The 27,661-nt window shown below is 33.7% G+C and overlaps 1 protein-coding gene across 2 annotated transcripts in view; it reads left to right on the top strand.

The window, feature by feature from the left end:
- Positions 1 to 10,092: 10,092 nt before the first annotated feature.
- The window catches only part of LOC127716469 (sterol regulatory element-binding protein 1-like), a 55,495-nt gene continuing 37,926 nt past the window's right edge, over positions 10,093 to 27,661 (top strand). Inside the window, exons 1-3 of one of the 2 annotated variants that reach the window (XM_052222690.1) lie at positions 10,093 to 10,257; positions 17,116 to 17,708; positions 26,010 to 26,384. In XM_052222690.1, the coding sequence (XP_052078650.1) occupies positions 10,179 to 10,257; positions 17,116 to 17,708; positions 26,010 to 26,384 (1,047 nt within the window). In that variant the 5' untranslated portion in view covers positions 10,093 to 10,178. The remainder of the gene's footprint in view (positions 10,258 to 17,115; positions 17,709 to 26,009; positions 26,385 to 27,661) is intronic. The other variant, XM_052222691.1, reaches the window with a different exon arrangement.

Below are 27,661 nucleotides of genomic sequence, written 5' to 3'. Positions count from 1 at the left end.
TCAAACATTTTAATAGATGTCATCCAAATTTGGTCTATTTCTTTTAGCTTAATATTCTTCCTTTTTCAAAGTCATGTTCATTTATTTTTCAACTGCGCCCAGAAATATGCGGTTACCTTTAATTTCATAAAAGGATTTAGGGAAAGTTGATCTGGGTCCCCCTTTTAAAACCTACATTTACTGCTAATGCAGACATATTACTTGTTCCAAAGCAAACTTTGTCAAGTTTCGGGCCTCCGGGTACCCCTTCTTTCTATAATTCATCCTACATCTTCTTTTGAATTTGTTTCTTATTTGTTATTGGGTCTATGAATATCTGTCTATATATTGACAAAAAAGTCAATGAAACCACATCTTGATGGTCCCACAAAAATGATGATAATGTGTACATTTCATTTTTTTTTTCTAGCTCATCTCATATGATAGCAGTACCTTTTTGGTCACTATTCTGTGTTGCGTCTAAATATTAATTGTAACACTTTAAAGTGACTGAATAGGTAAAACAAATACTTCTCAAGAAACAGAAAAAGAAGACTACTTGGAACAGCACCAGACTATGTATGAATAAAAACTCAGATCGGAATAGCATGGATGATATATTTATACATTTTGTACATCATTGTGAATAAGCAAGGAAAGCTATTAATAATGGTGCATTTTTTTAAAGTTTATTGGGTTTTTTATTCATATTCTGTTCGAATTTTCACACAATCTGTCAAAAAGGCAAAACTAACTTTACTGAAGCTTTCAAACAATATGAGAAGTGTTTCATTCACCAAAACACTCTTGCGATTCTGCAAAAAAAAAAAATCATGCATGATTTTGTGAATGAAAGGGGAAAGAAGATCCTGACACAGCGCACCTGAGCATGTCAATTTCGAACTGACCCAATAATTTATATATCACGACCAGTCAACTGATACTGACATTATCAGAGAGTTCACATCAAAGGAAAAATGCACAAATTACGGATAAATTGTTAAATATGATACCATAGAATTAAATATGTTTTATTACAAAAAAAATGTGTTCTCAATCTTGTCGATAGATATACATGTAACAGAATGTCATATCAGTACCACAGACAACTCTCCATCCAAGTAACAATTTGTAACCATTATAGGTTGAAGTACGGTCTTCAACATGAAGCCTTGGTTCACACCAAACAGCAAGTTATATAGTCCATATCAATCATGACAATAAACATAAACAAACAAAACAACTGTTGCTTACTAATAATCCTGACTATATGTATTACATGAACTTGTTGCCATCAGAAATGAAAATATAAATATTCCAACTAACAAAAGCATATGCTTACACATGCAACCAAATATACATGTAAAGCACTAAATGATAATACCAATATGAAGCTCTCATCTATAGAACTTACAAAAAAAATGTCAAGATTACAAACCGCAACAAAATAATGAAAAATATAAGAAGCCAGCTGACAACATGTTCTAGAAAATTATTTCCAACTAATATTTCATTCCAAATCCATTACCACAAAACATCTTCTTACAGTTATACTACATCTGGAAATTAGTAATAACAACACTTAACCTGTACCTTCAAAACTAATTGCTTCTTCTAAGACAAAGGCCAGATGAGATATTCATCACTTGAAGTGCTGCAGCTAGAAATAGAAAGGGGCAGGGTGCCAGTTAGGGCAGGGCACTTTTTTATGATAGGAAAAGGCACTTCTCATTTCTTTTGTCTACGTTTCTGTGTGTAGCACGAGTTTCCTTTTTTTACTGTATATGTTGTTAATAAAGATGCATAAGTTGTTGTTTTGATTATTTACTCTATCAAATTTGCATTAGAAAAGTCATTCATACTACATGTTCATAAAACATGGCAATACACATTCATACATCAGATCACTATTAACCAAAAGAAGCGAAATAAACTTACTATTCTCCCCCGCTTGGAAAAAGGCGTCAGAGAGGGGCGCAATTGAAGGCACTCAGGGCGTGGTTAAGGGCACCCAGGGTGGGGCGCCCTTCTAATTTGGGCTAAAGAGACCACTATCTTCTATACATATAAGATGTAATATTCTCATATTCGAACGGCCAACTATAGTAGTCAAAGGCGGATTTAGAGAGTTTTTCAGGGACCCCCCCCTTTCGTGGGAAAACTTTGGTTGATCATATACATGTAGTGAATCACTGAAGCATGACTGGAGCTGGCCCCCTCTTATGAAAATTTCTAGATCTGCCACTTGTAGTCCATTTTGTCTAGCAGTAATCCTCAAAAGAAAATAATACGTTTTTTCTTATCAACTTGATTATAACCTTGCTAACTATTACATAACTGTCAAGACACAGTATGCATGTTAAAACTACTTGCATTGTCATAAAGAGTAAACAATCATATTCCACAAAACAATCCAAAAAGTGTTTGTATCGTTTCTTTAGCTATTACAAACCATATATATATATATTATCATATGTGACTACCAAGCCTCCTTCAATCATAACCATCGATCTCAATACATGTATAAGCAGCTAAAATACGGCAAGCTTTTTAGAAAAGCTATTACTTGTTGTGTCTTATCAATTAACGTTGCTCTCTACTGTTATTCTTGTCATCGTGATAAAGTAATAATAATACAAGTGCAGAGGAAATGCCAGAAACGTCCTCTAATACGGAACGCCTGGAATAAGTATGGTATCGACGAAGACCCAAATTTAATGTAAAAAAAATATGAACATGAACAAGGGAACAGTACCAGTTTTAACATTGTAAATAAAGGTTATCGTAAATATTGCCCGGTTTGGAAGAAGTTATTGTATATTCATTGAAATTGAAATTACAAAATCACAGGAACAATATCCATGATATTATTTAGAATCATACTTGTAAGTACAGTGAAATATACACTTTTTAAATTTTTTTTTTATTGTAAACGAATGGCCCACTCATTTGACAACATGGCCCATTAATTCTAAAAATGGCCCATTGAATTTATTTTTGGGGGGCCCTGGGCCCATAGAGAAAAAATCCTTCCAGATCACTGAAATTTAGTAAATTTTTTGACTAGTTTGTGATATCGAAAACCCTGGTGTAATAATTTTTCAGTAATACAGAGATTTCTTTCGTTGAAATCAAATACGTTGTTACATACACGAGCGAATCGAACAAGTTGAGATATATTAACACCATGTAAGATGGTGACAAGGGAACGTCACCATCTAAAAATGGATAATTAACAATAGGAAATGAAAAATCATCTCTTTTATCATAAATTTTGGTATTAAGCTTCCCGTTAAAGATATATATATATCAAGATCCAGGAAAGGGCAGTGTTCGTTGTTAGTATTAGCTTTGTTTAAAGTCAGTTCGGCAGGATAAATCTCTTTGGTGTACATACTGAAGTCATCATTATTGAGAGCCAATATATCATCTAAATATCTAAAAGTGTTATTAAATTTTTGAATCAGATGTTGTTTCGATGGCTCTTTGCTTATGTTAGTCATAAATTGTAACTCATAATAATACAGAAACAGGTTCGCAACAAGTGGTGCACAGTTAGTCCCCATGGGAATTCCGATAACCTGACGATATACGGAATCTCCATAGCGAACAAAAATGTTATCTAGTAAAAATTCAAGGGCAGTTATAGTATCAAATCAGGTCCAATTGACATAATTCTTTTGTTTGTTGTTAATAAAAAATGACCTAAAAGAGTTTGAACATAATATATTCGCATTCCGACTTTTTAAATGCCCATTTGATCAGGTGTGTGAATTTTTTATTAATAAGATTATAAGACAAAGTGGTATATAGGGTAGAAAAATCAAAACTTTGAACAGATTCGATATCACCAATATAGGAATGCAATTTATCAAGTACTTCCAACGAATTTTTGACACTCCTAAAGTAATTAATTCCACTATTTTCAAAGGCCTTATTTGAACAATTTATTACCAGGTTTTTGATTGTACCAAGTGTACTAGTAAGTAGAATAGATAGTTTAGTAGTGGAACAATGGCGTGAAGACGAAATAAATCTATATTTGTAAGGAGTTTTGCGCAGTTTCGGAAGCCAGTACATAGTTGGAACTTTCATTGGATTTGGTTCTGCTTGTAAAGAGGTAGCTAAAAGTTTATGTTTGTTACAGATGTCATTTTCCGAAAATGGAGTCAGTTGGAATGTTGGTGAATTCGTGATTTCCTTTTGTAGAACCTCAATGTAAAATTTACGTCAAACAATAATGATATTGTTAGCAGCCTTATCAGCCGGGACAAAAACATATTCCTTGGCGAGTTCTTTTTGCTTATGTTTGATACGAGAAAATGGGTTATTATGGTTGTTGTTAGGAGTAAAATGATCTTTAAGATGTTGAATACGTATATCAAATATGTTCATTACCGAATTAAAAAAAGAATTGATTTCTTGTCAGCTTTTTCTCGTTTTATCCATTTAGAGCAGTAAGTACGGAGTGAGTCGTGGATGATGTTACGACACTCATCCCAATTTATAATTGACGGGGACGATATTTAGGTCCTTTACTGAGGAATGATTTCAACTCTCGATCACGAACGATGTTTTAAAGGTCTCTTGTTATAACATGGGAACTGGGGTCATAAATGTATACAGAATTCCTACAATTTCATGAGGTAGGTGTATTGTCACTGATATTAACATCTTTACACACTTCACTGTTTTTCCACATATTTTCCACATATTTCCGGGTAGATTTTTTGTAAACATAACAAATAAGAGGGAGTTCAGTATTATCAAAATAGGCAGGAATTTGTTCTTTAACAGAATGATCATTAAAAATACCGGCAATATTTACAAAATCAAAACCTTTATTGACATATTTAATTTTAATAAAATGTTTTTTTGTGATCTTCAGGGCGATCAGTTTTGGGAAACAATTTAGAATAACAATATGCAGTTATAATTTGGACGATTTCATACTTAGGACTGCAATATGGAATTGTGTTGCATTCCTCCAAAATTTGATGTAATTTATTAACAGGCAAAAAACAGAGCTTGGTTAATAAATAATGTCTACCGTTGTTTTTTTAAATAGAAATTAGGTCCGAAATATTTGTATTGTTATTACAAAATTTTCTTTGATTGCGATTTATTCTACGCCCATGAGAACGTTTTTTACGAACTGTTTCAGAAACTATATCCAAAATGTTAACAGACTCTGTTCTAGATATAGTACCAATTCCCATGATATTGTCATTAAGACCGAGAGGATAGACTGTCTGTAATTTTTAAATCCAGTTTAATTCAATTATTTTTCGTGATCGTACAAATTTTGAATGAGATTACCCAGGCTGCTTATTAACTACTTCTAAAGGTTGAACTGTTAAATATTTAAAAGTATGATTGTGCTTCTTAAGGTGTTGATAAATGATACTTTTGAATTTATGGGATCTTTTAAAACGATAAAGGTGTTCTTGCATGCGTTTAGATAAATATCGTCCAGTTTCACCTAGGTACTGAATACCGCATCCCGGTTTGTAGTCGTAACCCAGTTCCTTCTAGTATACGACCGTAGTCCATATAACATATCTGAAAACACCGATTTGTGCAAGCTATTCCACTAGCTACATCTTTTCTCGAGATACAAGAAAATGCAAGAGGAGCATTTAATGGCCTGTTTAACACTTTGGCCATGCTAGGCATATATGTGTCCTTCATTAGAACAAGAAAATGAGACTTTTCTGAACAAACTTAAAGTTATAAACTTGAATACTATAAATAAGACATATATCATAGGATTCGTTAAACGAATAACAGTAAAATGTCATGACAGATACTACGTCAGAAAATGAAGTACGACAACGTTTCCTGAAATCTTTACACAATCTAAATGAAATATACTGCCTACGCTACAATCTTCATTCTAACTTGAAAAGCTGCGGTCAAAGGGTTAATAGATCAAGTACTTTTAGCAAATAAGAACGAAATTAAAACTTTGACAAATCATAATAATCAACAAACAATATTAAAATAAGAAGATGTGGTATGATTGCCAATGATACAACTCTCCACCAGAGACCAAATGACTTAGAAGTTAACAAGTCACCATATATAATCAAAGTACTGAAGTACTGAACATCGGATGACCACAAGTTCTTGAGGATGGTCAAAAGCACTTGTCTCAGAAAAAAAACAACATATCTCTTTACCTGAAACTGAGGTTAATGTACAGAGATATATTTTTTTCTAGACAAGTGCGTGCGAGTATGATGAATAAATGACAGGAAATTCAACTTCACCGTAATAACTATTATATTGTAGTGATACAAATCAGTATACACTGATTTGTTGTTATACATTATATTAAAATAACAGTTACATATATATATGATTTGCATCCGTTTGTATATCATTCTATTCTACTGTTCTAATGATAGTGCAATGCAAGTGCATGGTGGACACTTTTCTGTAAAAATTCGATTTTTCTAAGATTGGATACGAGTAGGCATTCATATTTTCCCGCAAAAACAATTACAGAGTTACCGGTCCTGTCGCAAACCGTTCTTTGAGATATTCTTCCGCATGTTTTAACACAATTTTTCGGTACGTGTGCATTGATATTATCAATGATTTTTTACTTATATATATATATATCTAACTACAAAACATTTTCACATTATTAATTTATGTTGTAAACAAAAATATTTTTATCAGTATTCATTGAAGAGATGTATTTATATCAAATGACAAGGAATGTTATTTTGCACTCGTTTATGTGCGCATATTTATCATGTTTATAGATCGGTTACAAACCCAAAACTAATTTACATAATGGAAATCTAGGCGATAGCGATACATCGGAATGACCTCAAGGTCATCGCGATGTAAAAATAAGAAGATGTGGTTCGATTGCCAATGAGACAACTCTCCACAAGAGACCAAATGACACAGTACTAGTAATTAACAACTATAGGTCACCGTACGCATATAACCTTCAAGAATGAGCAAAATCCATACAGCATAGTAAATTATAAAAGGCCCTGAAATGACAAATGTAAAAAATTCAAACAATTCAAATTCAAACTGATTCATGTACAAAACAATAAACGACTGAATTACAGGCTCCTGACTTGGGACAGGCACATACAGAATGTGACAGGGGTTAAACATGTTTGCTGGCACCAAACCCCCTATCCTGGGACAATGGTGTAACAGTATAATATTGGGAAAAATATAAAAATCAGTTGAAAAGGGCTTAACTCATCAGATTAATACAAATCACAAAACAAATCCTACATAAACATAAAAAAGTACAGATCTCTGAGTACTAGCAGTTACTGAACGCTGGTTCAAAGCCAATAACAACTAATAAAAAATCATGTATCTTAGACTAAAATATCAATAAGTACACATCCAACATCCAATGGATTAAGTGTAAAGATGTCATTAACAGTCAGATAAAAAAACATGACCTTGTGCAATTTCAAAATATAGGCATCAACAGATTGTAGAACAGTGAATGTACATATTTGTATAACAATATTATTTTGTTTGGTTTTAATATACTGATAAAAAAAACCAATATTTATACCGATAAAAAACAATATTCAAAGATCTAATTATGTTATTGAATTGGTAACCTTTTAGAATAAATTTATTTAAAAGATAGATAAGTTTACCCAGATCGTATCAACATTTATGACTCAGTAAGCAACATTATCCTAAAATTCAGGATGTGGCTATCCCGTTTGCAATAAGTTTTCTACAGGTACAGCCAAACTTCCAAACCAAATCTTTGTATCTATGAAAGAATTTAGTAAAGGTTTTAAGTAATTTGTGGTAACGAAATTCTTGACTTAATAATTTTTCAGTAATACATAGATTACGTTCATTGGAACCCAAAACGTCACTACAGACAGTCATGTAGCGAATGAGTTGGGATATATAAACAGTGTCGGGTGTAAAGGAACATCAAAGTCCCAGAAAGGAAAATTAAAAACAAGGAATAATACAATTGTCCCTTTTGTTTTAAATTTTTGTGTAGAGTTTCATGTGTAAAACTGATGAAATATCTAAATCTAGGAAAGAACCTTAATTGCTGTTTATATTTGATTTGTATAAAGATATTTCCTTTAGGTAAATTTCGACAGTACATTTAGAGAATTCTTGATTAACAAAAAAATATCATCAAGATAATAAATAGTAAGTGTTATTGACTTAAGGGGACGGCCATTTGATTTTATGATTTTATGGATTTATTTTTAGGAGGATTTTGAAAATGAATATCATGGCCTGGTAATATAAAAATTAGTAACCTTGCATAAGTCTGGATGAAAATGAATATTTTGCAACACTTAATGCAGAAATAAATTGTACACACAATTGCAAATAAATTTTCGCATGGATTTGGCGCAGACAAAAAATAGCATGTGTTGCAACAGATAAAAATGATAAGTCAGCTGGGGAAAAATACCTCTTTTCCGAGTTTGGCCATAAACTGTGATTCATAACAGTACAGCAACAAGTCTGCTATTTAAGGGGTGCAATTGGTACCCATAGGAATACCTACAACCCATCGATACACTTTATTGCTGAAACATACATAAATCTTGTCAAGGAGAAAATTTACAGCTTTAATCATCTCATTTCACCTCCAGTAAGTATATCTAGCATATTTACCTTTCTCGTTAGAGATGAAGGCTTGATATGAGCTACAACAATTAAATTTGCAGTCAGATTTTTCAAAAGACCATTTACTTAAATAGGAAAGCTTATGTTTGATAAAATTGTGTGGAAGTGTAGTGTAAAAAGTTGAAAGGTCAAAACTGTCAACGGAATTAAAAAGAAAAACAATTAATTCCACTATTTTCGTATATTAATTTTTTCATGTTTTATTTCAAAAGTTGGGAACTTCAAACATTCAGAAGAGGCCTAAGCTGAGATGTGTTAATGATATGATTGTTTACTTTATGACTTTCTGTGGAGCGCACAGACCTGAATGTAAAAGAATTTATAATTTCATTCTTAAGCAGGGACGGATTCATGCGGGGGCGTGGCGGGCGTGCGCCCCCCTAAAATTTGCAAAGCATGGGTTGTCCTCAGCTTAATAAAGTATATTTCGATAATTTTACCTCAAAAAAATGTTCGCCTCGCTCAGCTCGGCGAACATTTAAGTTTGCACCCCCTTACCTAAAATCCTGGATCCGCCCCTGTTAAGAACTTCCGTGTAGTATTTACGATATACCACCAATGCTTTGTCGGCCGGCACTAACACAAACCGCTTTGCGAGTACACTACTTGAAGTGTGTTTCTTATTCTAGAAATAGTCATATCATGTACTCTTTTATTTATTTCTAAATTATTTTCAAAATGTGATATTTTAATTATATAGATAAGAATCAAGAGATTTTTTATCAGATTTTTCCCTTTTACACCAATCTTTACAAAAGACTGAATAATATGTTCAGTACATCTTCACCAAACTTGAAAAGTCAAATATAAAAGTTGTGAACTTGATTATATCAGTAACCACAATTATCAGTAATGTAGAATCAAGAGACATATTTTCCTGTGAAATAAAGTCAAAATGTCTCATAAGCGGGGCTTAAAAGCAGGATGAAGCATGAAAAACAGCTCAGTTTCAGCTGGGATTAGTATACTAATGATATATTATGTCCCAGGCTTCCGGGGGGCAGGAGTCGGTTTCACAAAAAAACTTAAGGCTAAGATTGATCATAGGTCATGAACAATTCAGTATACCTATGATCAATCTTGGTCGTAAGTTTTTTTTGTGAAACCGAGTCCTGTATATTATCTGAATGACGCAAACAGTCATATTAATGAAAACCTGTTTCCCTTTAATACCATAGTTAAAATGAGAACTGAATGCAAAAAGAACACCTGACAAAAAGAATGGGCCGAGTTGTCGTAAGGCCGAGTTGTCATCTATCCCAAGCACGTCGGCATACGATGAAAAATTTGCATATAAGAGTCAGGTGAAGGTCGTCGTTCGGATTTCTCTGGAATTATTATCAAATTTTGACGTTAATTCTCGATAAAACTATGAAAGTTTAAAGGTCATGTTACTAATTTATGACAAATATCTGTTGACGAAAAAATCACCCCATCTCATACTACATTTTTATTGGTTGAAAACTCGTGGCGCTATCGAACAACACGAAAAGGAAAACATGGCAATATAGCGAAGAAGTTACCGCATACTAAAAATGGAAGGTTTACAAGAGAATGGAGTGGAGATGATTTCTGAAAATGATTTAGATAATGTGGCATTAAATGATATTGACGGTAAGAGGTCTTACATGCCGTATAATTCAACGATAACCAGCCATTGGTCGAATGTAAATATTTACTTTTTTGTGGGGTTTTGCACATATCAGCTGTTGCAGTAGAACATCAGTCTCTGTATTGTTGTGGAGCGGATCCATATCCTCTAAATTTGGGTAGCACTATAGAATTTTTATAAGATTTGTTCAGAATGTGTAAATATGATCACAGAGAGTGCGAGAGGGAAAAAAGGGGGGGGGGGGGGAGGGGGGGTCCTTCATTATTTTCAGTCTTCTGTCCTGAAGTTCTTTATTTGTAGGCCTTTTTTCTCTATGAAAAATTCTTTGTATCTTAAATACAGCACCATCTTTTTATGCCCCCGCCGTAGCGGAGGGGGCATTAAGTTTTACCCTTGTCCGTCTTTACGTAGTAACGTACGTACGAACGTACGTCCCAAAATTGGTTTCCGTTCTCTAACTTGAGTTTGCCTCAACCAAATGTTATGAAAATTACACACATTTTTCGGGGTTCGTATGGATAGTAAACCCGGCAAATTGTAACAAACCCCTGTGTTTATAAACATAAAAATTGCTGAATTTTTTGTTTCCGTTCTCTAACTTTAGTTTGTCTCGACCAAATGTTATAAAACTTATACACAACCGTTCTAGAGTTATGCGTGTTTATAAATAGAAAAATTGCTGAATTTTTAGTTTCTGTTCTCTACTTAAGTTAGCCTCAACCAAATTTTATGAGACTTACACACAATGCTTATTACCACAAAACTCAGTTCAAGTTCAAATTTGGGTAGCGTCACTTTTACCGTTCTTCAGTTGTGTCCCTTTATAACTGTATGATGTGCAAGCGGGGGCTTCCTCTGTGTCCACATGTGGACACTATCCACATTTTTGTCTCGCCTGCGACGAAAGTCGAAGAAAGAGACATAGGTATTACTATCCGCCGGCGTAAACTATTTGTATAAAGCTTTATATTTCAGAAGGTAGAAGACCTGGATGCTTCATACTTTGTATGCAGATACCTTATGTTACGAACTTTCCGTCTGTCATATGTCCAATGTCCTTGACCTTATTTTCATGGTTCAGCGACTGCTTGAAAAAAAAGTTTAGTTTTTTTGTTATGTAAATTTCTCACTTATTATGAGTAATAGGATAACTATATTTGGTATATGGGTTCCTTGCAACGTCTACATGTCCATCAGACAGGGTTCACCTGACCTCAGCCTCATTTCATGGATCAGTGATCAAGGTTAAAGTTACGTGATTAGGTCCGTTTCTCAGATACTACAAGCAGTAGGTCAGCTATATGTGGTGTATGGAATGATTATAAGGGATACATGTCAGTCTGGCAGGTTTCATCTGACCTTGACCTCATTTCACAGTTCATTGGTCAATGTTAAGTTTTTGTGTTTTGGTCTGTTTTTCTAATACTATGAGCCATTGGTCAACTATATTTGGTGTATGGAATGATTGTAAGGTGTACATGTCTGTCTGGCAGGTGTCATTTGTCCTTGACCTATTTTCATGGTTCATTGGTCAATGTTAAGTTTTTGTGTTTTGGTCTGTTTTTCTAATACTATAAGCAATAGGTCAACTATATTTGGTGTATGGAATGATTGTAAGGTGTACATGTCTGACTGGCAGGTGTCATTTGTCCTTGACCTCATTTTCATGGTTCATTGGTCAATGTTAAGTTTTTGTGTTTTGGTCTGTTTTTCTAATACTATAAGCAATAGGTCAACTATATTTGGTGTATGGAATGATTGTAAGGTGTACATGTCTGTCTGGCAGGTGTCATTTGTCCTTGACCTCATTTTCATGGTTCATTGGTCAATGTTAAGTTGCTCTTGTTTGGTCCTCTTCTCAGATACTATAAGTTATAGGTCAACTATATGTGGTGTATGGAATGATTGTAAGGTGTGCACGTCTGTCTGACAGGTTTCATCTGACCTTGAGCTTATTTTCATGGTTCATTGGTCAATGTTAAGTTTCTGTTGTTTGGTCTTCTTCTCAGATGCTATAAGTAAAAGGTCAACTATATTTGGTGTATGGAATGTATTTTATTATTTAACTGCTGATTACTTACATTGAAATAGATTATTTTATAAAAATCTTTAAATAACATTAATAATGATAATAAATAATAAAATCTTTTAAGGGATCATTACTAAACCGTGATTAACAAAAACATTGGAAGGTGTGAAATTTTTAAAAAAAGGTCACTCATGCATGAATGTTTAACATAGAATACAGTTCACTCCAGTCCCTTCATAAAGATTAATTGCCTGAATATGTACAGATTGAAGAACTTTTGAAATTTTGTTTGCACAACAGAATCACATTTACTGATTTTTGATACATATGAAATAAGATAAGTATTGAGATAAGTAAAAAATATTTTAGCATAGCAACATAAATAGATAAATAGATAATATGAAAATATGACTTTTTACAATATTTTGATCAAAGATTGAAGATAATTTTAGTTTTTTTTTTGTTTTTTTGGGGTGGGGGGGGGTCTTTCAGGTTCATCTCAAGGAATTGACAAATATTTATCCAGTTTCTGCAATGCCTTAACTTTATCTCACCTTGACTTCATGTTCATTCATCATTAAAATGTTAATTTAATGTAAAGCTTATATAAACTTATTTTTTTTACTTTCAAATTCAGTTATGAACACTAAAACAGGCGAGACATTTCAGTGTGTCCACTCTTGTTTTTATATTTTTTAATTTGTAACCGAAACAAGAATCATTTACATATTGAAAAAAATTGTGTTATTAGTGGATCTCCTGACATGTACTAGTCTTGTTGGCTATCGCAAAGAGCATGGTATAGGCTATTTCTCAAATCGTGTCTTTCACCTGAAAAGATCGTCAATTACGCACGCCCTTATGACGTCATTTGCCAGATAAAAGGCACGCCTGTATCCCTGCACTATCAAAGTTTCAGGCTTTTTTCAGAATCGTCATTCTGCAGGGTAGTCTATAAATAATTTGTGTTCCGTGATTATGTAATCTCAATTCCTGTATGACTAAAGCAGTGAAGGGAGGGTGACCAACTAATTAGATTTTAATGTCCCAAATATTTTGTGCAGTATAGCAACCTTTTTATATCCGTTCGCTCATGTGTTGGAAGTGATGATGCCTACATTTTGGTCATGTGGTGATGGACGTCACATGACAGATTCAACTAACTACTGTATCAGGGAACTAGTATTGTCTACAATGTAATGTAATTAATCCAACCCTCCACTAAGTTTCAAGACAATCCTGCAATTGGATAAGACGAACAAAGTAGTTCCGACAGTTGGAAAGACAGGTTAAAACCTGTATTTATATACCCCCAAACTTTGTTTGCAGAGTATAAACATGCCCATCTACATAAACAGTATAATCATGAGTGCAAAAATTCATTAAATTTCATCAAGCAGTTTTTATATGACTGCAAAATTTTTTTTGCGTCGTATAATGCTATGATGTCGTCGTCTGCTTCGTCGTCCGAAGACACATTTTGTTTCCGGACAATAACTTTAGTTTAAGTGAATGGATCTCTCTGAAATTGTACCACAAGGTTCCATAGGCCATGGAAAAATGAATGTTGGTTTCCCCTAACATGTGAATATTTTCAAGGCCCGACAGGCAGGAAAGACTTTTTATTTTATGTTATTTTTTTGTGAAAAATTGGTTTTACAAAACACAGAATGTTTTTTGTTAACCCGACAGTAAATTCTTGTTTTACATTCTATCTTGTGGTATAAGCTATATAAACTTAAGGAATGATAATTGAGCATAATGTTGACACACTTTTAAATGATTATCAGACAATTTTAAATAAAAGCGTCATTGAAAATTGTCAAAAGAAACCAGAGCAACACTTTTTTTTTCCTCTGCCCCCCCCCCCCCCCAAAAAAAAAAAAGATTGACCAGGAGTGTAAAAACTAACCCGGCAGGGTTAGGGGAAACCAACAATCATTTTTGCATGGCCATATCACAAAGGGAAGGCTGGGATTGAGTTTGGGGTTAATTGCCCCAAACGATTAGGAATTAGGGGCAAAAAAGGTCCCAAAAACAAACATTTTGCTAGTTTCCAGACAATAAATTGTGTTTAAGTGTATGGATCTCTCTAAAATTGTACTACAAGATTCCATTCCATAAAGGGAAGGCTGGGATTGAGTTTCGGGGTAGTTACTCCAAAAGGGGGGGGTTCAAAATGTTGGGGCATTTTTTTTCCAATTTTTTGGGGGGGTTCATTTTTTTTCTTCAAAATTTTTGAAATTTATTGCGCAATAGCAAGAAATCTTCAATTGCACAGTATTGCGCAATAGCACAGTATTAGGCAAAAGCAAGAAATCTTCAATTGCACAGTATTGCACAATACATGTAGCAAGAAATCTTCAGTTGCACAGTATTGCGCAATAGCAAGAAATCTTCTATTGCACAATAGCACAGTATTCGGCAATAGCAAGAAATCTTCAACTGCACAGTATTGCACAATAGCAAGATATCTTCAATTGCACAGTATTGCGCAATAGCAAAAAATTTCCATTGCACAGTATTGCGCAACAACACAGTATTGTGCAATAGCAAGAAATCTTCAATTGCACAGTATTGGGCAATAGCACAGTATTGCACAATAGCAAGAAATCTTCAATTGCACAGTATTGCGCAATAGCAAGAAATCTTCAATTGAAAACAAATACAAATGTTTTAACCAATTTTGATGGGATTAATAAAGTCTTTAATTTTTGGGGGTTCTAACCTTGTATATTTTTGGAAATTGGGCTCCATTTTTAAATTGGTCTACATTGAGGTCAAAAGGGTCCAAAATTAAACTTTGTTTGATTTCATCAAAAACTTAATTATTGCAGCTGTATGATATGCTGAATCTTATTGTGCATTTAGATTTTTATTTTGGGCCCTGTTTTCAAATTAGTCCATATTAAGGTTTGAAGGGTCCAAAATTAAACTTTGTTTGATTTCAACTTAAATTAAATTATTAATGTTTTTTATATGCAGAATCTAACCATGTTGTTAGATTTTGGATATCAGACCATTCTAGGTAAATTAAATGTCCCATTTCAAATTTTTAAGATCTTTGACCACATTTATGTTATGTCAGAAACCTATATTATGTCAAAAATTTGATCACAATCCAAATTCAGACAGTATCAAGCTTGAATATTGTGTCCAAACTTGCCCCAACTGTTCACGGTTCGACCTCTGCGGTCGTATCAGGCTGTGCTCAGCGAAGCATTTTATTACCATTGAAGTTATCTTGTTAGACCTGTAGAGAACATTACTTGACATGAATTGTTTCGACTCCATGGTTGGGTTATTGTCTGTCTAAGATTTTCCCCATTTCTAATCTTTTTATACGACCGCAAAAATTTTTGCAGTCGTATATTGGTATCAAACCGTTTAGGAATTAGGGGCAAAAAAGTGAGGAAAAAACAAGGGTGTCCTGTTTAATGGACAATTACTTAAGTACAAATTACAGTGTAAGGGAGGTAATTCAAACACAACTTTGAACTACCTCCCTTACACTGCTTTTAAATTATGTAATTGGTTATTAAGACTTTAATGATGTATTTGAATGGGTTATTATGGTTGCAAACTCCATTGGAAATTTGAATTGAGATTATGACCATGTCGAGGGAAAGAATTTTTTTTTGGAAAAAGTGGGAGGGGGGGGGGGGGGGGTAAAAAAAAATTTATGAAAAAGAAGGGGGGAGGGGGAAAAAAAAATTGGGGGGAGAGATCAATTCGCAACAGCATAGTGTATTGCACAAAAGCAAAAAATTGAATATAAATTCAAATCATATAACCAATTCCAAGTTCTTTGTCTACAGTTATTCTGTGTCAGAAACCTATTGTGTGTCAAATATTGAATTACAATCCAAATTCAGACCTATATCAAGCACGAATATTGTGTCCATTTTTGCCCCAACTGTTCAGGGTTGGACCTCTGCGGTCGTATCCAGCTGCGCTCGGTGAAGCAATTTATTTGGATTTGCCTTCATTATAATGAAGGAAATTTGTTCTAGGATACCTAGGCCTCATCATTAAAAATACCTTCCAAAGGATGTATCTCCTTCTACATGTACATCTTCAGTTACAATTCATTTGATTCTTCATCATGTTTATCATTATCCTCCTCATCAGATACTTCCATTTCAGGAGAATGAGCTGTAGATTCGTTTTCTGAAAAATCCATTGGGATGTCATTCTCCAAAATATCTTCAGATTTGTCAGTATCAAAACTTTCATTTCTGTGTTGATGTTGACGACAGCCATATCTACCTCTGCCCCTATTTCTTCCTCTTAAAGCCAGGGGACCTTGTTGGCCAGTGGTCTAAGTAGTCGAACTACTGTATCACTAGCCAGTCCTTTCTCAATCCATGGCCTCTACCTCTGCCGTTAACCTGCATAGCTCTTGCCTGCCTTTCAACACGGCGATACAACTGCACAAAATCCCATTGGTCAACATATCGGTTATTACTGCAGTCCCCTTGTTCTTGATTCTAACAAGAATGGCAGAAGCAACTTAGCTTTCTGGTTTCAATAATCCGAGGATTGACAGTTTTTATGCCCCCGCTGTAGCGGAGGGGGCAATAAGGTTTACCCTTTGTCTGTCCGTACGTCCCAAAGTTGGTTTCAAAATCACATGTTTAAGTAATTTAGTACCCCTGACTGCAAACAGGAACCAATTTGATGGTAAAGTTTCCTGGTGTGACACCGAATTATCGGGGTGTTTGGAGTATGGAAACCTATTTGTTTTAATTGTACTGTATTTATATGTATTGCTGCACACAAGCACTTTAAGTTTGTTTTCTTAATTCCAAAGAATTATTTTGTTTTGCAGATATTGTAAAATATATGTTCCAAGATGATGCCACTAACAATGATCCTTTTGCCAATCAGCTTAACAGTGGAATAAAACAAGATCAAGATTTTCTCAGTGAGAGTCAGAATTTTAGTGATTTGTCATATCTGGATGATCAGCTTGGCTTATCAAATGTTTCAGACAGTTCAAATGTACTTCTAAATGATACAAATCTGCTGTCAGGAACAGCAGACAATTTAGGACTATCCATTGACAATTTAGATCTTATAGATGTAGACATTAATAAAACCCCTGTGGTCAACATTTCTCATCCAACTCTTCAAGTCCAACAGGCAGCATTAAGATTGCAGCGACAAGCACAGGTTGTGGCCCTTGCCCAACAGCAGTTGAAACAACAACAGCAAGCCCAATTACAACGACAACAGCAGGCACAGTTACAACAACAATTAAGGCTGCTTCTACAACAAACAACCAGTCAACAGCAGACCTTGGGTGTGATTCAGAATACTCAACAGCAGACAATCGCGCCTCAGAACATCGTTCAGACACAGCCACAGAATATTGTACAACAGCAAACCATCAGTCCTGTGAATTTGCAACAACTGCATCAGGTTTGAAAGTTTAATGCATTTTAAAATTTGAATTTAAAATTTTCAAAGTGCCCAAAACAGAAGTCGGGTTTGACATTAACTTTTTTATACGCCCGTTTACGGGACGTATTATGGTATACCGTTGTCCGTCTGTCCGTCGTCAACATGTCGGACATTAACTCAAAAATGCTTTAACCAATTTGCATAAAACTTTGGTGAATTGTTTATATCTATTGACGTGAGCTCCCTTTCGTTTTTATACGACCGCAAAAAATTTTGCGGTCGTATATTGGTATGACGTTGTCATCGTCGTCCGAAGACACATTGGTTTTTGCACTCTAACTTTAGTTTAAGTGAATGGATCTCTTTGAAATTTTACCATAAGGTTCAATACCACAAAAGGAAGGTGGGGATTGATTTTGGGGGTTATGGTACCAACAGTTTTGGAATTAGGAGCCAAAAAGGGGCCAAAAATAAGCATTTTCTAGTTTCCAGACAATAACTGTGGAACGGTGTATGGATCTCTCTGAAATTATACTACAAGTTTCCATACCACAAAGGGATGGTTTGGATTTGCTTTGGGGGGTTATGGCTCAAACCGTTTAGGAATTAGGGGCAAAAAAGGGGGAAAAACAAGGTTGTCCTGGTTAATGGACAAATACTTTAGTACATTTTGTACAAAACATAATTTAAAGCAGTGTAAGGGAGATAAATCAAATACATCATTGAAATTATCTCCCTTACACTGCTTTTAAATTATGTATAAAGTAATGGTTAATGAACAATTAAGATAATTTAAAACAGTGTAAGGGAGGTAATCCAAATACAACGTTTTGGTTACTTCCCTTGCACTGCTTTTAAATTATGTTTAAAGAAATGCATATTTATAAAGGAAGACCAGTAAAAATATCTGCAAAGTTGTTGACCCCGCTATCAAATTGGTTCATATTGAGGTCAAAAGGGTCCAAAATTAGACTTCGTTTGATTTCATCAAAAATTGAATTATTGGGGTTCTTTGATATGCCAAATCTAACCGTGTATTTAGAATTTTAATTTTGGGTCCTGTTTTTATACGACCGCAAAAAATTTTTGCGGTCGTATATTGGTATGACGTTGTTGTCGTTGTCGTTGTCGTCGTCTTCCGAAGACACATTGGTTTTCGCACTCTAACTTTAGTTTAAGTGAATGGATCTCTATGAAATTTTACCATAAGGTTCAATACCACAAAAGGAAGGTTGGGATTGATTTTGGGGGTTATTGTACCAACAGTTAAGGAATTAGGGGCCAAAAATAAGCATTTTTGTAACTTCCAGACATAACTTGTGTGTTAGTGTATGAATCTCTCTGAAATTGTACCACAAGGTTCCATATCACACAGGGAATGCTGGGATTGATTTTGGGGGTAATTGCCTCAAAATATTAGGAATTAGGGGCCAAAAAAGGGGCAAAAAACAAGCATTTTTCTAGTTTCATGATAATAACTTGTGTGTAAGTGTATGGATCTTTCTGAAATTGTTGTACAAGGTTCCATATCACAAAGGGAAAGCTGGAATTGAGTTTGGGGGTAATTGCCCAAAACGTTTAGGAATAAGGGGCCAAAAATAAGCATTGTTCTAGTTTCCAGACAATAACTTATGTTGAAGTGTATGGATCTCTCTGAAATTGTACTGCAAGGTACCATACCACAAAGGGAAGGCTGGGATTGAGTTTGGGGGTGATGAATCATAAAGGGGTTCAAATTTGGATTTTTAATTTTGGGCCCCGTTTTTAAATTGGTCCACATTGAGGTCCAAAGGGTCCAAAATTAAACTTTGTTTGATTTCATCAAAAATTAAATTATTGGGGTTCTTTGATATGCCGAATCTTACCGTGTATTTAGATTCTTAATTATAGGTTCCGTTTTCAAATTGGTCTACATTAAGGTCCAAAGGGTCCAAAATTAAACTTAGTTTGATTTTAACAAAAATTGAATTCTTAGGGTTCTTTGATATGCTGAATTTAAACATGTGTTTAGATTTTGGATTATGGGCCCAGTTTTCAAGTTGGTCCAAATTGGGGTCCAAAATTAAACTTTGTTTGATTTCAACAAAAATTGAATATATGGGGTTCTTTGATATGCTGAATCTAACCATGTATTTAGATTTTTTATATGTGGGCCCACTATCAAATTGGTTCATATTGAGGTAAAAAGGGTCCAAAATTAAAATTTGTTTGATTTCATCAAAAATTGAATATTGGGGTTCTTTGATATGCCAAATCTAACCGTGTTTTTAGATTTTTAATTTTGGGTCCCATTTTTAAATTGGTCTACATTAAGGTCCAAAGGGTCCAAAATTAAACTTAGTTTGATTTTAACAAAAATTGAATTCTTAGGGTTCTTTGATATGCTGAATCTTAACATGTGTTAAGATTTTGGATTATGGGCCCAGTTTTCAAGTTGGTCCTAGTTGGGGTCCAAAATTAAACTTTTTTTGATTTCAACAAAAATTGAATATATGGGGTTCTTTGATATGCTGAATCTAACCATGTATTTAGATCTTTTATTTGAGGGCCCCGCTATCAAATTGGTTCATATTGAGGTCAAAAGGGTCCAGAATTAAACTTTGTTTGATTTCATCAAAAATTGAATTATTGGGGTTCTTTGATATTCCAAATCTAACCGTGTATTTAGATTTTTAATTTTGGGTCCCATTTTTAAATTGGTCTACATTAAGGTCCAAAGGGTCCAAAATTAAACTTAGTTTGATATTAACAAAAATTGAATTCTTAGGGTTCTTTGATATGCTGAATCTAAACATGTGTTTAGATTTTTTATTATGGGCCCAGTTTTCAAGTTTGTCCAAGTTGGGGTCCAAAATTAAACTTTGTTTGATTTCAACAAAAATTGAATATATGGGGTTCTTTGATATGCTGAATCTAACCATGATGGTATGATACTAAACCCCTAACGGGAAGGATTGTGCCTGATATTCATATGATGAAGACATAATCTTTCAATCAGTTTAATTGAAGTCTGGAGCTGGCATGTCAGTTAACTGCTAGTAGTCTGTTGTTATTTATGTATTATTGTCATTTTGTTTATTTTCTTTGGTTACATCTTCTGACATCAGACTCGGACTTCTCTTGAACTGAATTTTAATGTGCGTATTGTTATGCGTTTACTTTTCTACATTGGCAAGAGGTATAGGGGCAGGGTTGAGATCTCATAAACATGTTTAACCCCACCGCATTTTTGCGCCTGTCCCAAGTCAGGAGCCTCTAGCCTTTGTTAGTCTTGTATTATTTTTAATTTTAGTTTCTTGTGTACAATTTGGAGTTTAGTATGGCGTTCATTATCACTGAACTAGTATATATATTTGTTTAGGGGCCAGCTGAATGACGCCTCCGGGTGCGGGAATTTCTCGCTGCATTGAAGACCTGTTGGTGACCTTCTGCTGTTGTCTGTTCTATGGTCGGGTTGTTGTCTCTTTGACACATTCCCCATTTCCATTCTCAATTTTATGTATTTTGATTTTGACATTGGACCATAATAGGTAAATTAAAAAAATTCAAGTTCTTAGACCACATTCTTTCTGTGTCAGAAACCTATGCTGTGTCAAATATTTAATTACAATCCAAATTCAGAGCTGTATCAAGCTTGAATGTTGTGTTCATACTTGCCCCAACTGTTCAGGGTTCAACCTCTGCGGTCGTATCAAGCTGCGCTCAGCGAAGCATTTTATTTATAAAGTTTAGATTTTACGTTTCCGAGATATGGGGTTTTATTCATTAAAAAAAGGGGGATTTTCCAGTTTTCGGACAATAACTCAAGAATGCTTTCACCAACTTGCAAGAAATTGTGGTGAATTGTTTATATCTATTGACATGAGCTCCCTTTGGATTTTTATAAATTTTAGATTTTACGTTTCCGAGTTACAGGGTTTTATTCATAAAAAAAGGGGGGATATTCCAGTTTTCGGACAAGAACTCAAAAATGTTTTCAGCAATTCTTATGAAAATTTGGTGAATTGTTTGTATGTATTGATGTAATTATATATAAGCTCCCTTTAGAATTTTATAAATTTTTCATTTTACATATCTGAGTTACGGGGTTTTATTCATTAAAAAAGGGGTGATTTTCCCGTTTTCAGACAATAACTCAAAAATGCTGTCACCAATTCTCATGAAACTTTGGTGAATTGTTTATATCTATTGATGTAAGCTCCCTTTTTATTTTCATAAATTTCTAATATGACATTTAGAATTAATCAGGCCATAATCTTGCCGGCGAAATGACGATTTAAGTCGCCAAAGAATTTTGAAAATCGCTAAATCTCGCCGGCCGACTGACTTCATAGCGAAGTCAAATCGCTATCAAAATTGGTAAAAGGGAGACAACTTGTGATTGACAAGTCTCACAGGTAAAAAAAAATGGCGGCTGACAAGGAAAATTGAGATTTTCGAAACGACCCAGGACTAATACTGTCAACGATCAAATTAAATAAATACAACGGCGACTTTGAACATCCTCGGATATAACTTTCAAAACTGTTCAAACGGAAAACTGACCGTCTGTTTTAAGTTATCATTTTACGATAATTTTACATCTGAGGATGTTGCGTAATCACTCAGCTGATTTGTTTTATTTTTACAACTTACACGAGTAGATCAATTTTACTATTCGGTAGGTAAAAGGTTGGAATTAACGGTCGATTTATTATATTGATTGAATAAAAATTGAAATATAAAAGGTAGAAAGACTGCTGATGGATAATGTGATGGCAAACATACGACACTCGACCAGGTTGTGATCAGCAGTGGATTGTTTCTCACGACCATTTCGTTGACATGGATGATATTTTTAAAAAATTCGTAAGGGTTCCGCGGAACCCAGTGTCTCGCCTACTTTTGCTGTTAATTGCAGGCTCAACAAAAATGAGGAAAAAAATTAATAAAAATATTCCTCTCTATACTATCTTTGATTGTAAGTAGCTTCTGTCCAAGTTTGGTAAAAATCTAGGATGGTTTTTGAATCTAATAAATGTTTTTAAAACTTTAACTGCAGACTGTATGTAAAGTTAACTGGAAGAAAAACTAAGTCCATTTATAAGTAAAATACGGAAAAAATGGAACATATTTTTATCAAAATTTTCTTCTAGATACTATCTTATGATCATAAATAAGCTTCTGTCCAAGTGTTGTACAAATCCAGGATAGTTTAAGAAAGTTGTTAAAATTTTAAAAACTTTAACCACAGAGTGAATGTAATGTTAACTGGCAGAAAAACTAAGTCCATTTATAAGTAAAATACGGAAAAAATGGAATTTTTTTTTTACAAAATTTACTTCTGGATACTATCTTATGATCATAAACAAGCTTCTTTCCAAGTTTGGTAGAAATCCAGGATAGTTTAAGAAAGTTATTAAAATTTCAAAAACTTTAACCACAGAGTGAATGTAATGTTTCCTGGCAGAAAAACTAAGTCCATTTATAAGTAAAATACGGAAAAAATGGAATTTTTTTTTTACAAAATTTACTTTTGAATATAATCTTATGATCATAAACAAGCTTCTGTCCAAGTTTGGTAGAAATCCAGGATAGTTTAAGAAAGTTATTAAAATTTCAAAAACTTTAACCACAGAGTGAATATTTGTGGACGCCGCCGCCGACGACGACGCCGACGGAATGTAGGATCGCTATGTCTCGCTTTTTCGACAAAAGTCGAAGGCTCGACAAAAATGATAGAAATTAGCTCTTTGTCGGATAATTAATATGCGATTGAAAAATATTTTCATTTATAGACTTACAATCTTTAACGATAATCTCAATTTACAACTAACATAATGTCCTGGACATTCAATAATGTTTTACAAAATAATGACAAGTGGTGATATAAATTAAATTCCCAGTCATGTGAAATTCAACAGGAAAACTGGGAGTTATATTTTTTCTGGACTTTTAAAAATAAATTGAGGCAGATGCACATGAATTTAAAGCATCATAATCATGATAATATTACTAGGCTACTCCCTCATGTCCCAATCAACAAATTTTATTTAGAACACAATGGTATCAATAAATAAATAACAACTATATATATTGTCTAAACCTTTTTATTAAGAACTTTCTATATATACATTGTGTACAATAACATATGAAAAAACTGCAAGTATATCTTTTATTGAATATAAAACAATTTCCTTAGTGATAAGCATGAAAAAAACGATGCAACCGAAACGGTAATGGAACCTCACTTCTCCAAGAAATTGACCACTTCTCCCTTCTCTCTCTTGGAAGGAGAAGTCACTTCTCCCTCTTCAAAATCCTAGATTAGGCCCTGATTAATTGAAATTTATTTGTTTATAGTCTGACAACAGATTAACTAAGTATTGCACAACAGCAAGAAATCTTTAATTGAATATAAATTCAATTTATATAACCAATTTCAAGTTCTTTGACTACATTTATTCAGAAACCTATAATATGTCAAATATTTAATTACAATCCAAATTCAGACCTGAATCAAGCTTGAATATTGTGTCCATTTTTACCCCAACTGTTCAGGGTTGGACCTCTGCGGGCGTATCTAGCTGCACTCAGTGAAGCAGTTTATTACAACTTGCCCTTCTGCAAGTGACCATGTCCAAAAGAGAAAACCACTTGTCCAAATTTTGTTGTTGCCGTGGAAATTTTAAACTGTCATTTATGGACTTAAAATCAGGTAAATGCATTTCAAAAAGGAATAAAATGCACTGAATTTTTTATATTTTTAGTTTTTTTGTGTCATCTTTTTCAGCATTCTGTTTTTCTAATATTCCTCAAAAAAAAAAACCCAGAATTGACTGCTATGCTACCTACAAAAAAAAGTCAATCTCAGCTGCTCATGAGAATGTTATTTTAAAACTTAATGTGCTCTGTCTTCAATAAAAATACAGGGAATAAATCAATTTTCATGGACCTCTGTGCTTAACCTGTGTTGCAGCTTAATCTTGTATATTTACCCTCAGAAACCCTTTCCTTATTATGCTTAGATAAAATAGTTCTGAACATTGAGAAAGAGTAACACTCATAAATAAATATTGGGATTAAATTTATTATACCCCCGCTTTAATAAAGCCATGAATATTTTCATCGCATCTTTCTCGGAACTACATTACAAGGATTCCTGAAATTTGGTTTCAGGGTTTATATAAGTCAGCTATACCGTGTGATGTGTTTTCAGATTCATCACTTAACAACTTCCTTACCGAACACTTGTATCATTTTACACATGATAGCCAAGTTGAAAATTTTCATCACATTTTTCTCAGGAACTACAATACAAGGATTTCTGAAATTTGGTTTCAGGGTTTATATAAGTCATCTATACCGAGTGATGCATTTTCAGATTCATCACTCAACAACTTCATGTTTACCGAAATATTTGGGCAGGGGTATCATCAGTGAGCAGTAGCTCACAGTTTCACTTGTTTATACATGTATATATATATATATATATAGTGTAATCTTTTATTTCACTTTTAAAAATTAATGATATTAATTAGGAGATCTGGAATTTATATCATAATGCAGGGGTAGAAATAAGAAAAGACCATTGACTTGAAGTCAATATCTAGATTATATGTCCCTTTATAACGTTATATGCAAGTGGGGGCATCATCTGTGTCCCATGGACACATTCCCCATTTATTATTTATACGTTTGTGTATTATTTTTACTAGTATTTTTGCAACCTCAACATGACCATGAATGTGAATTATTTACTTCATACGCATTTTCTTGTTTCAAAATATCAATACTGTGAAAACCTTTTATTGAAGATAGTTATATGACTGTGATGGATGTTTTGGGGAATTACTCAAAATGGTAAAGTAAATTATGTACATTATGTACCATATATATTCAAACATTTTTTACACCAACAAATTTTGTTAAAACTTACACGAGTATTTTCCACTTATTTAAATGGAAATGGAATGGATATATGACAGCACTTGATCATGTTTTTTGTTTACAATTCTATAATTTACATGTGTATATATATATCACAGGGCTAAATTCATCTTGGTCATGAATCTTATTATTTGTAATTCAATGTAACTGTTAGTGACAGTTCAATGGCTGTTCTGATCACTTTAATATGTTACTCTGTAGGAGATGGTGTGTACAATACATCATTTATTTACTATGGAGAACTTGTCAGCCAATGGGTAATTTTTTTAATTATTGATTGAAAATTCTTGCTTAAATTGTCAATGTAAGAAAAATATCGGATTTAAACTTTAAAGAACACTATAATGACAAAAAATTACTGAATTCAATCATTTTCCTCTTCATTTTCAGCTTTTATTGCAAGCACAGCAAGCATCAAAACCGTCTCAAAATGTTCAGTCGAATGCAAATACTACCACCACTATCAGCACCCATCCAACCATCATCCCTACTGTTACCATAAGCACTCCAGGTAGTGTCCCTTCCACCAGTGTTAGTCCATTACAAACTGTCGTCACTAATTCTGGTACAATATTAACAACGGCAACCATTCCCATACAGGTGGTTGATGGTGACAAAGTTCCTATAAACAGACTTGGTACCATAGTGAAAGCTCCCAAGAAAGAGAAACGTACTACCCATAATGCAATAGAAAAGAGGTACCGTCTGAGCATCAATGATAAGATACTTGAATTGAAGGATTTGGTTGCAGGAACTGATGCAAAGGTATATTGAAATATTCTTAACTGTAGGAAGTCTTATGAGTTATAGAAATAATTTAATTCTTATAGAAAATTTGGAGAGTTCAGTTGTAAGACATGTATGGCAGACCTACAATGTGAAATTTTCCCAAAATGTATTCATAGTATACATGTAACTAATAGCTGTATTTGAAAATCGAAAACAAGACAATATATGACCAAAAAACGCATGGATTAAACAAGTGTGCAGCACAAGTTTGATCGCACATTGTTTTATTTTTCATATTCAAATGCAGCAATTAGTTATAATTTTCATTATATAGAAACAGAAAATCAACTCTTTTCTGTGAGTTACTGGCGTAAGATGGATTCATTTTTTGTATTGTCTATTTCATTGTACTTTTGTGACCTATGAATGAATGTGTAAACGTACTGCACACAGTTGTCAAAATGTCAGATCACTACGAGAAGATTGATGCAGATTTTTTAATTATTGTGAAGTAAGAAGTTGTTTTAAATGCACTTGACTAGTATCAATTATTCATACGTGACACACTTAGTTAATTAGGTTTAAGTATCAAGGCACAAATCTTAAGTTGGCAGTCACAAGTGAGGGTCCTGTAAAAGGCAGGAAAGTTTCAAGAGTGAAAATAAACATGTGCTTTCACATGTGAATTTATTGGAATTTATTACAATTGGGAAATTCATATAAATCACAATCATCTATAGATATAATAAATATATGAATACTACATCAAGTACTTTAAAGTAAAATAGTGCCATTATTAGTCAAATACTGCCTAGTTTGGTCAGCTTTTCATTTGAACAACTTTAAGCTAAAATAAAAAACTGGCAGCATAAAATTCAAACATATAACCAATGTAGTGTCTGACTTTATACATGCTCAAGCAGATTCATCTGAGATTTTTCAAATGATACCAGAAGAAAGAATAAATTTGTTTTGAAGCATTAGATTTTGATATAAATTTACAAGCAAAAACTTAAATTTTAGTTAATTATTGTATAATAATAATGATTAGGCAAATGATTCAGATGGAACTTAGAAATAAGGGCACCCTCTGATTTTTGTTTGGCCTGCGACTTTCGCCACAGTATGCGAGTCATAGGGATTGCAATCCGCCAGAGGCGACGGCTTAAACTATTTGTATTAAGCTTTATATTTTAGAAGGTAGATGTAGAAGACCTGGATGCTTCATACCTTGTATACAGATACCTTTTGTTACGAAGTTTCTAGATATAGGAAGATGTGGTATGAGTGCCAATGAGACAACTCTCCATCCA

Source organism: Mytilus californianus, unplaced genomic scaffold (assembly GCF_021869535.1).
Source record: "Mytilus californianus isolate M0D057914Y unplaced genomic scaffold, xbMytCali1.0.p SCAF_9, whole genome shotgun sequence".
Classification (NCBI taxonomy): Eukaryota; Metazoa; Mollusca; class Bivalvia; order Mytilida; family Mytilidae; genus Mytilus; species Mytilus californianus.
The sequence above is the reverse complement of the archived record's forward strand: the minus strand, read 5'-3'. Positions and strand labels throughout refer to the sequence as shown.